Below are 11,789 nucleotides of genomic sequence, written 5' to 3' on the forward strand. Positions count from 1 at the left end.
AAGACCTTGGCTTTATGGGGGTACAGCAGTGCACTGGTTGGGAACCTTTCTTCTGTGCAAAACCAGCATAAGTACCTGCTGCAGTAGGGTGCTCATCCTTGAGACCTGAGCAGAAGAGGCTGGGAGTTTGACAGTGGGCTTATATATGTGTGTTGCTCAGTACAACATAGTGTAAGTTTGCCATGCCAAATTGGGATCATTTATGTATGACAACTGACCATAGGAAATTATCAATGATGTTCTTAGCCAAATCCATGTTCAAGCAACAGCTTAATGGGTTTACATTGAATAACATCTTTTAATTGGAGAACTTTCGGATAGCATGGAGTGGTGCTTTTTTGTGTGAACCAGAAAACAATGTGCTGGGATGACAGCGCTGTCTCAATCTTACCAGTGAACCACTGCTCTTTTGCCAAAAAGAACTAGCAATTTAAAAGCTATGATTTGTTAAAAAGCATATATAGTTGTAGACTAGCATAAGTTACTAGACACCTCTTTAGTTCGCTGTGTCTATGAAAGCAGGAAATAAACTTATGTGTTTTTGATCTCATGCAAAATGATGGTTACCCTTTTTGTTCGACTACAGAAGCAGAGTTACCCTTCAAGAAATTAAAACATGCATGAGTTAGGAATAATTTCTTTGTCAAATAGTTGATAAAGTCTAGATCCTGTATTTTCCTATACATGCTGTTACCTTGATTTTTCAGAAAGAGTTGTAATGAGTATGTGTTTTGCTCTTGCAAAACCTTTGTTTCATCTTCTACAGGTAAGTCTATGAAGCGGCAGTAAGAGGACTGCACCTATTTTTGTGCTAGCTAGGCTGGGCATGAATAGCAAGCAGCTAGAGATGCCTGTAAACTGGTATCAGAGATCCTGGATTTTTAAAACTTGTTTGTAAACTGATTAGTGGTTTTTAAATTTTGAAAACCCTTTTTGCTTTACTTTCTTCAGTGAAAGAATGATACTTGATGTGGGGTCTTGTTTAGCACTTCTGTTTTCAAAGGAAACATGTTTTTCTATGTATACTTTTTGAAGGGGTTTTGCACAACAATTTGTGTCTACATGCCATTTGCTTTGCCTTCACTTTCTGCAGTGCTGATTCCTTCTGCTGAAGATGACTCAAACGCAGGCAGTTCTGGCTGCACTGCTCTTCTTCCTAATGAGTCTGGTTGAAGGAGCAGGTAAGTAGAAACATGCCAAACTACATGCACTGCTTTTCTTCCTAATGAGTCTGGTTGAAGGAGCAGGTAAGTAGAAAGATGCCAAACTACATGCACTCCTTGGTACTCTGTATTTCTAACTTACCAGTACACTGAAACTTCACAGTTCACCAGGGGAAATTCTGCTTATTGTTTAATGTGAATGCACAGACTGATGTCACCTCAGCTGGCAAAATAATCATGTGCTTTACACACAATGACATATCTCATAGAAATACAACATGAATCATCTGAAGACCCATTTCCTGTTCAACTGGGATGAACATACCAGGATTTCTGATATGCCCCTTATTAAATATGCCTCATGAACTACTGCACCAAGTGATCTTGGGTTTTAATCTTGTTAACGGGTGCATGTTCCACTGCTATCCCTGGTTTTACTTGCACTTTAACTAAGGTGCTTAATTCAGTAAAACTATTATTTATGTATTTTTAAACGGTAGTTTACTTTCACTTACGAGTGAATCATGCCCTCCCCATCAGTTTCCCAAGCCCATATTAAAGTGATAGTGTTGCCTAAAAAAAGATGGAGGACCTGCAGCTCATCAGCATGCATCACATACCTGCACAGTGTCCACAGTGGAAAGGCATTACCTCCACTGCATTTCCAGGATTCAAAGAGGGACAGCAGGAAACGACATGAACATTACATACTACTTATATGTGTCTACACAGAGCAATGTGTCCCCAGGGCAGCCAGTACAGTAAGGAAGTGAATTTTTTAATTGTACACTTACCTGTATGATTTGAGTATGGCTTGGTGTATGCTTTGATGATGGCTGTAGCATCGTTTTTCATGTCTTTTTTTTCTTCTTACGTAGCTTACAACATGGTGAGCGTGGAGGCTGGTCATGAGGCTGTGTTGAGTTGCCCTTATACCTTCGAGGTGCCTTTGCTGATGGTAATATGGAAGATGAAATGCAGCACTTGCTGCTTGTTTGCCTATAGAAGTGATCGCATTGAGACAAGGAAGTTAAACTGCAGCGAGAGGGTGATGTGGAAATACTCACCTGACAGTGACCCTGCTCTTCGTATTTACCCTGTGAACCTTGGTGATGAGGGAAATTACACCTGTGAAGTTGTCAGCAGTGCAGGGAATTTTCTTTTCTTCTCTTCTCTGACTGTGATAGGTAGGACATGCCTTGTGATTTTTATTTTTTTTTCAATTTGATTTGGTGGTAAAAATATCCAATTAATTTTGGATGCCTACAGAAATTGAAAGTAAAGGGGTTAGCTGATTTAGCCTGGCTATTTGGAGAGGGGAGGTTTCAAAATGCAGAAATCCAACAGTCTGCATAGTTTCTGAGGGAGTTCTTTGGGTGTAACATGGGGTTTGAATGTTGTGTGAATGTTCACACAACCAGGAGTATACACTCTTGGTTAAGTTAGTGCAAACAGAAGACATCAAATAAATATTGCTCCTATAAGCTGAGCAAGAGGATTCTGAAGCAAAAATCACACTGGGGTCAATGTGTGTTTTGTCTGGTTAGAGCTGAATAGGAAAGAAGCAAAAGTTTCAGGACACTATTTGGAAATATTTCACTCTTCCAGAAGTATGGAAAGCTGTCTGTAAGACTGCATCACTAAAACAAAAATCAAATTAGTCTATTTTCAACTTAGGCAGGAAAAAAAGAATATTAAGAAACATACTAAATGCATCAACTCATCCTTTCAGATAGTCAGGTAAATTGTCTCTAGGTTTCCATAAATTTAAGAAAAAACACATAGGAGAAGATTTTGTGTTCTGGCTGTATCAGTTAAGCCCTCTGAATATAACCAAAAAAATATCCCTATGATCTAATTCTTGATTCTACCTACCCAATCTCTCAAATATTTTAGCTGGATCTTCAGCAAGCTGTGTTTTCTGCAGTATGTGCACTGCTGTACTAATTATGTATTCACAGGATGGTTCTGGTTGAAAAAGCCCTTTAAGATCATCAAGTCCAACCACAACCTAATTCTACCAACCACTAACCTAACTCTACCAAGTCCAGTGCTTAAACCATGTCCCTAAGCACCATGTCTGTATGTCTTTTAAACATCTCCAGGGATGGTGATTCAAGCACCTTCCTGGGCAGCCTGTTCCAGTATTTGATAACCCTTTAGGTGGAGAAGTTTCTCCTAATATCTAATCTAAACATCCCCTGGTGCAACTTGAGCTCATTTCCTCTAGTTCTACTGCTTGTTACTCCTGTCTGTCATCCCACCTTATTCTATTACCACAGTGGTCACATTTTGGAAAACATGAGGAAACTGTACTTTTAGATGCAACTAGCTGATTTTGGAGATACTCACCTTGGAATTTTTTTGATGTATTTCTTTCCTTAAAGATCATTGGTGTTAATATTCCAAATTACTTTAAAATATCTAATTCATTGTCAAACTGAAAAATACCACACATTTTTCAGTTTCCCAGCTGGTGATTTTTTATACTGAACTAGAAATAATGGTTGTGACCTTTTTTTTTTTTCCTTTCTTCTTCCTTAGTCCCTCCTACTGTGACTCTGACCAGTGATACGAGCAGGGTGGCTGCATGTCATGCATCTGTTGGAAAGCCAGCTGCTGACATCTCCTGGATCCCTGCAAGTAATCACAGCACTGAGGAAGAAGTCCATCACCTCAATGGAACAGTGACCAGAGTGAGCTACATAGGCTGGGTCAACAGCATGCTTCCCACCGTCACCTGCCTGGTTACCCACCCAGCTATAAACCAGACTCTCTTCTTAGACCTGTCATGTAAGTAACAATGTTCTGTAATTTCTCTTTGTCATGCTCTTGGGTTTCTTTGTGCTGCTCTGAGAAGCTGTTCCTACTGAATGCCAAGGCTCTGCAGATTGTTTAGTGGGGTTATAAGCCAAAGTCCTAATGCATGTCGATAGAGAAATTAATAATTTTGAGTTAGTCAGTCGAAACCAAATGTTTTGTGGCATTGTATGGAGAGACTTTCAGTGTGTGCTTCCTTCTATCCCTGATATTTTTTACAAGAGTTCCTGATCCTGCTTTTGGTGGGCTGACATTGGCTAGATACCAAGTGCCCACCAAGCTGCTCCATCACTCTCCCTTCTCAACAAGATGGGGGAAAAAGATAGGACAAAAAACTCACAGTCTGAGATAAGGACAGGGAGATCACGCATCAGTTACTGTCATGGGCAAAATAGCCGTGACTTGGGCAAAATAATTTATTGCAAATCAAAACAGAGTAGGATAGTGAGAAATAAGAATGAATCTGAAAGCATCTTCCTTTCACCCCTCTCCTCCTCTTAGGGTATGTTATCACAGAGATGCTGTCAACCTTGCTGACTGGCCCAGCTTTGGCCAGCATATCTGTCTTGGACCCAGCTGGCACTTCCTCTGTTGGACATGGGGGCAGCTTCTGACATCTTCTCACAGCAGATACCCCTGCAATTCCCCACTACCAAAACCTTGCCATGCAAACCAAACACACTGCTTCAATGATCTTTTTAATCACCAATGACAGAAAAGTTGCTTTCAGCAGCCACCATGATACAGTTCACTAATTTTTCCTGTGATGGTTTGAACCCCTGAAGTTGAATTTTGTCCAGATTCACACAGTGGTGATGGTCTGGAGAAAAATTCCTTGGAGAATGTCTGTCTTTGACTTTGAAATTATCTTTCCCAGGGCCAAAGGTAGTAAAGGGTAAAGTTCAGTTTTTCAGCTGGCTATGCTGGACCTGTTGTTACAAGTCTATTCCAGTAGAATCTGTAAGAACAGCTAAATAAGTGTTCATATCACCAAAATACCACAGTATAGGCACGAAGGACAGAAGTCAGCATAGACCAGTCATTAACAACAGCATTTTGCAGGGATGGCTGGTCATTCTGTTGTTGCAGGGCTAATATAATTTGAAGAAAATGAGACCATGCAGGCAAATTAGTTGAAAATGAAAGTGTTTGTACACAAAGGACTGGATATCCTTTAGCAATAGGCAGCTTCCTATTGCTGGTTGGCATCCAGAGATTTCATCTGTGTGTCTTGGCTCATTTGAGCTGAGGGTGAAGTATTAGCTTTCTCCTCTAGTTAAGGCAGGTAGGAACAACATGTAGGCAGTGGATACTGACAGCTAGCTCTGTAACTAGCTTTCTCTTCTCATCTCTCAGACACTCGCTCCAGCCTTCCTTATCTCCTGATGGGAGGATCAGCAGGTGTTGCTGCTGTCAGTGGTGTGACTTTATGCTTGATTTTCAGATGCAGAGGTAAGCCATTTGATGAGCCTGAAATGTATTATAATTCCATTGCTGACTATGTGCAGGTAGAAGGACATGTACTTTATTGCTGAGAGTGGAGTGGGCTGTAAGGATTGGGGAAAATGTCCATATAAGATGCATTGACCTGTTGGAAAAGTTCTAATAAAATAAGGGGTGGAACATTAAAACAAGTCCTGAGTTCTGAAAAAGACATAGTTATTATGATAGTAAGGCATTATATATATGGCAGTGAGTAAACCAGGATGAAAAGGATTCCTTTTGAGCATAGGATAGGTTCACAGAATCACCGAGGCTGGAAAAAACCTTTAAGATCATCAAGTCCAGCCTATGACTTAACACCAGAACATTGGCTAGACCATGGCACTAAGTGCCACATGCAGCCTTTTCTTGAACACATCCAGGGATGGTGCCTCTACCACTTCCTTGGGAAGTCCATTCCGTTCTGAGTTTTTAGAATTATTTTGATCATTCTGCATTTACTGACATAAAACTCTGTACATGAGAATGACTGTTCACAAACTAGTCTAATGACTAGAGACAAACAACCCTCTTGATCCCATCAGGAATTGCATATTTCCTTTGAGAAAGTGTAAGAAGAGGCCAAATCTACATACTTTCCTCTGGTACGCTCGCAGTTTCTCAGTTTCTGTAGATTTCATTGGTACTGGGTCAGGGTCATACTAAATAACTTGCTACTGAGAACTCAGATGTTTGTTACTCTTGGAGTCGAGTAAGATGCCTGTGATGGGGTATGAATGGAGTGGAAGCCCAAGTGGAGGCTTGAAATGGCAGAGAGACAGAACAGTAGGCTGAAGGCAAGAGTGTTTTCAGAAGAGCAGAAGATGAAGCACTGGCAAAAGGTAACGTAGAGGTGGGTGAACTGTAAATGGAGGAAACTTGCAGAGAATCAGAGTGCCTAATTTACTCCCCTCCATTGCCTTGGCTCTGCTCTAGAGGTGAAATGAAGTGAAAGAGGGGCAATGAGGGGAGATGTGTACTAGAAGAGCAGAGAAAGCAGGGTGGAGAAAACAGGAAGAGAGAAGAAGAAAACAGAAGAGCACTTGTTATTGGCAGTGGCAGCACTGACCAGTGCTTGCAGCTTTTTGATGGGAGCCTGTCCCTGTCATGGAGTGAACTACTTCTTTGTGACAGGTGAGGAGAGGAGCAAACATGTTCAAATGGGTTCCCTGGCCCATCACGTCCCCACAGAAAAGTGAATTCAGTCATGTCTCCCAGGGTGACAAAAATTTTCCATCAAGGGCAAATAATAATGGTGTGTTCAAGAGCAGGACATAAAAAATAAGAACTTAACCAGTGAGTGCAACTGTATTTTGAAGCAAGTCTTTCAACAGCTAAGGGCAGGTAGAGGAGAACTCCAGACATAACAGCTGTCCACCTTTCCCCATCAAACCATCTTAATTTCCTGACGTCCTACTTTCAGCTTCCCGGTTGCGTAAATTGGCACATGGGTCAGCAGTACCAGCTGCAGTAAGTGGGCTTTTCTTTTGTGTATTTTTCGTCTATTCTCCACTAAAACATGTGCTTTCATTGCAACATGTCTGCTTTGACAAGGAGCTTATGTCTCTGTGTCCTTGGAGTGAGGAACAGTGTTTCTGGGAGCGTGTCAATTGTTTGGATGGCCCAATCTTTGTGTTTATTCAGAGCATCTGAGTAATTGCTGAAGTGCTAGATGGAGAGTTGGAGCACTGCATTTCCTGCCCAAGAATACTATAAATTACAACACCAGTGGTTAAACTGAATTTTAAATCTCCCAGAAGTTAATGTTTTCACATCTCTGCTTCACAGAGTAATCTTAACTCTGATCTTTTGCTTAAGAATGTGTATTGCCCTTGATGGCAGGAACCTGCCTCATTAAAGACTGAATGAAAACAGGCAAGTGATTTACAATGAAGGAAAAGGGTGCAATTCCTTATATTGTATTAGAGACAAACACGGCTATGAAACTGTTACTTTTTAAGCTGCAGTCCAAACACTTAGAAGCTAGGAAACAGCAGTGATAGAACTTGCCACAGCAACTTTTACTTCTCTAACTCCAATGTGTTGCGATACATATTTAACAGCATGATAATATGCTGCTCTTTTCTCAGGGCCCCTGCTTCATTTAATCCCCACTGAAAAAGCAATTATTTCATATTTTGTTTTCTGCTTTACATTTAAATTAATGGTTGTGTGCCTTGTTTTTTACAAACTAGTCAAACAGTGTTCTGAAGCTAGAATGATTAATTTTCTGATATGCTTTGCTATGGCATTCAGGACAAGTTGACTGACAGGAGTGGGAGTTGCAAACATCGAAGTCAAAAGCTTCTAGTAATTTTAGGTGCTTAAATTTGATTGCCTGTGGCTTGCCTGTGTTTTTTTCAGAGAAGTTAATGTTGTTCATTAGAATCTATTTTGCTGAAAATGCAGGCATTTCAAAATCTGTTTTTAATCACATTAAGGAAAAAATAATTCAAAAGGCTGTCCTTTAAGCTGTGTGAAATCAGTTGTTGCATCTCTGCATCAGTTCAGGTTTCACTCTCTGTGCCCTACCCCTTTGCTTACAGAACTTAGAGAAATAACTGCACATTTTCTTTGCAAAAGTAATGTTGCCTCCTAGGTTTCTTCTGGCCTTGATTTTTGTTTGGACTCTCTAGGTGTATGATGGTTCCACAAAATTCTATCATGTAATACAATGGCACATGTTTTTCTTCATTTTGCAGACCAAGACCTTCAGGTCCGTACCATCACTTGCGAAACCAGATGTGATTGAGCCTTCTATCTTATCAGAGAGTATCTATCAAAATTACAATCCAACAACGATATATATGAACTATTAACAGAGTGGTTACAAGCAGTCTAATATCAACTCAGCTACTACTTATACTCAGTTACTTGAACTCGTACTTCAACTAACAAATCTCAGACAGAAGCACATAGCAGGCCAACAGAACAGTCAAAACTGCCCCACAAAAGCCTTTGTCTTTCCTGGCCTGAAGACAGTAGGGGGGAGCAGTCTGTTTTAGTAAATTATTTATCCTTCTCTAAACCTTAGCTTCAAAACATTTGAAATTTGCAAAGATTGAGTTGGGGAAATACATATCTGATTATTGTTTGAAAGTGGACTCTGATACATGTGCTGGCTTCCCTCAAATCGAAATGACAGACTGTTGGTGAATATGTAGCACTTTTTCTTCCATTCTCACAGCTGGATTATTTTTGCAATTTTGTGGTGGAAACCAGGAAGTGACATAGGAGACCCCAAAACATAGAAGATCAAAGAAATTCATCCTGCAGAAATGCAGAAATAAGAGGGTTTTTTTAGCTGGGTAGTTACATGATGCAGGTGACAATCTGATCTTTGTCAGCTTTATTTTTTATTTTTAAATGTATTTATTTTTCAATCAAACTTTATGTTGGCATTGATAACAGAAGAAAAAAGCCAATTGGAAATTGTACTTGGTATAGAAATAACAATGGGTAATTTTTTAAGGTTAATTTTAAATTAAACATACAAATATTTACTTCAACTATTTCTGGGGATATTTGGGTAAATTATTGCCCAACTTTTTGCAAGGTTTCTTAGAAGCTGAGATCACAGCATGCTTTTACTGAGAACAGAAGCATTAAGTTGTGAAAAATATAGGTGGTGTCCTTTTTTAAAACAAACAAAAAGAATGCCTAACCCAGTAATTTCTTTCTCATCCTCCTGCCCCCAAGCTGAAAAAAAAATCTCACTGATTGGTTGCTAATTTCAGATTTATTTTGTCAGATTTGTCAGACCTTTTAAACACTAACGCAGCACTAAGTTTACTCATATGTGTTTTGAATGGCCTTTGCCTGCTTGTTGCTGGATAAAATCATCTTTGCTTCTTCAGTGTTTTTAGGCATGAGGATCTCCCAGTGACTTCTAATTGCACTTCACTTTATCACTTCTAAATATACACGGGTGGTGGGCACCTACTGACATCACTCCTGCCTGTCATTTTAGTCAGGAAGGCATAAAGAGTGGCGCTCTGCCTTAATGAAAAATGCCCCCAGAAGGCCATCCCTTTACACCTGCTGGGTAACTGAGCAGAGCCTTTCTTGTGGTGGTAAACGTCAATGATGGGTCACTACCTCAGGGATGTGTACTGCTTCTTCATGTCACCTGTGAGGAAGGAGAGGCACCATCTAATGTATACAGCCTTTTGAGAGAAATAAGTGACAGATAGCTTGGAATTACTGGAAACAGATCTCCACCTATACTAGCTAGGAAAAGCATTTTGTAGCTCTAGTGAAATTCATAGCAGTGCTTTCATCTCAGGAACTGGTTTCCCACTTCTCCTGGCCCACATCTGGCAGTGTGTGATGGTCACAGTCCAGCAGCTGGGACCAGTCACAGAGATCTCAAGGAGTCAGTTGTGACGGAAAGCCTCTGAATTGGGGGAAAAATCTCTTTCGTAGGTCTTAGCCCAGTTAGGTCTAAACCTGGGCTCCTAGGCTGGTGTTGCTCAGTGTGACAAGTCAACATGGATTGTTTCTATGGACAACTACAGCAATTTGTGTCTGTCTTATTCAGAAGCTGGACCATTGCAGCCAGACCAAAGGATGACATGACTGTCAAACTGATGATACAGGTTTTGAAGCTGTCATGGTGCATGTGTGTAATGATTTCTAAGGTGCAATGCAAGAACTTATCAACGTTTCTTTCCACCAAGTGAAATGTTGAAGAGTAAGATCTAATGGAGACAGGGAGATGACAGTGTGTGTGGGTAAAACCCTCTGGAGAAACATCACTGTGATAAATAGCCCTGGCTGAAAACCATGGCTTCTGCGCTCATTGTTGTATTTTCCCTTTAATTTGTATTTGCGGAATTGGTCCAGTCACCTGCAACATGTCAGCTTTTCCTAGAAATTCTGAGGAGACTTTAGTGATGTGCTGAAACAAAGTGCTCAGGCAATGAGATAAGATTCCTTTGTGGTTCAAGTACTCAGTGTAATGGGCTCTCCTGGCAGTTCCACATCTCTTAACAGCCACGTAGACCATGGTTTGCCTGATTTCTTGTTTCAAGAGCAAATTCTGCTGCAACTTCTCTGAAAATGAGCTTGCAGGCTTGCAAGCCTCATTAAGCTCTGATCATCACCTGTTTACTGCCAACAAAAAGCTTGAATTAGCAACCCGCAGCTCAGGCAAACCCACATGTTGCAGGCACTAAAAGGCCTCAGCTGCCTAATTGTTGCATCTTCCTCTTGCAATAAAATTGGCCCTCATCCTTTTTGAGCTCGTTGTGTATGATTAATAAAACTTATTAGGCCAAAGAGAATAATGTGGCTAGTGGGTGTGATTGCAAGAAAGGCTGAGACATGAATCATGCTTCTAGGCAGAACATAGTAATTGAACAAGCTCAGTGAATTTTCTGTTCATCTTTTGTATGTTATAATACTGGCACAGGCAGCAGGTAGTTTCAGATACAGTTTGCTTCTTTTTTAGCTATTTGCAATTCACTGGAGCTTTTGACCACAAGGATATGCATTATATCCAAGCTGCCAACAGGTGATAACTCTTCTAGTGGGCCTGCCAGATCTGCTAATAGCATCCTTTTTGAAAGGAGCAAGATGGGCTTAGTCAAGAAGTGGGCCCACGTGTAAGCTGAGAAAGGAAGCCCTTGGTGCTTGGGATAAGACATGGAGATCTGCACATTGAATGATTTTGTATGGAAGCAGTGAGAGGAAAATGGGAGAGACTGGAGAAGGGTGTTGTTGTGATCCACGACTTGTTTATCTTCCTTTTTTGGAGAGATTTTAATTTATCAGGATCTGCTGAGAGGTCAGTACATGGTGCTTGTCTCTCACAGAGGAGCAGTGAGCTTTGGCACTAACTTTTTGGGAGAGACACCTGTCTGGTACTCACTAATGTTCCCAATGGAAGCAGCTGACTCCCAAATTACAGTTCAGGAATCTACAGTTTATTGATGGAATAAATAACACAATTTGGCACAGGAGGCTCAAAGAAGGTAACCAGGAAACAATAATAGCAATAATAATAATAACAATAGAGAATAATGGAAAAACAACAATAATACTGTACCAAGGTAACTCCAATTAATGACAACAGCAACAACACCCCGTTGATGTAAACAACAGCAATAAGGAGAAAGGAAAGGAATGGGAAAGGAGGAGGTGGAGGGCTTGCCTAACAGATGGTAAAAGGGATCATGGAGAGAATAGGGATGGGGGTCGGGTAGATGGGCAAGGAAGGATTAAGGGCAAGTAAATATTTTTCTTTACCCAAGTCCCAAGATGACCAGCTGTTTTATAGGCTTTCAGTGTCTTCCTGCCTCACTGGTGGACAGGTTTAACCAC

General features: G+C 40.6%; 1 protein-coding gene across 1 annotated transcript; it reads left to right on the forward strand.

The window, feature by feature from the left end:
- The first annotated feature begins 1,114 nt into the window (after positions 1 to 1,114).
- LOC104395779 (cell surface glycoprotein CD200 receptor 1-A-like) lies at positions 1,115 to 8,217 on the forward strand. Its single transcript, XM_010005519.1, has 5 exons — positions 1,115 to 1,181; positions 2,042 to 2,350; positions 3,708 to 3,956; positions 5,340 to 5,435; positions 8,168 to 8,217. Exons 1-5 carry the CDS (start codon positions 1,115 to 1,117, stop codon positions 8,215 to 8,217), a joined length of 771 nt encoding a protein of 256 aa, XP_010003821.1.
- Positions 8,218 to 11,789: the final 3,572 nt, after the last annotated feature.

Source organism: Chaetura pelagica, unplaced genomic scaffold (genome assembly GCF_000747805.2).
Source record: "Chaetura pelagica isolate M959 unplaced genomic scaffold, ChaPel_1.0 scaffold39, whole genome shotgun sequence".
Classification (NCBI taxonomy): domain Eukaryota; kingdom Metazoa; phylum Chordata; class Aves; order Apodiformes; family Apodidae; genus Chaetura; species Chaetura pelagica.

Coding starts and splice junctions, on each gene's coding strand:
- LOC104395779 (XM_010005519.1), top strand. CDS start 1,115: ATGACTCAAACGCAGGCAGTTCTGGCTGCACTGCTCTTCTTCCTAATG. Junction 2,351..3,707: donor CTCTTCTCTGACTGTGATAG/GTAGGACATGCC, acceptor CTTCTTCCTTAG/TCCCTCCTACTGTGACTCTG. Junction 3,957..5,339: donor TCTCTTCTTAGACCTGTCAT/GTAAGTAACAAT, acceptor CTCATCTCTCAG/ACACTCGCTCCAGCCTTCCT.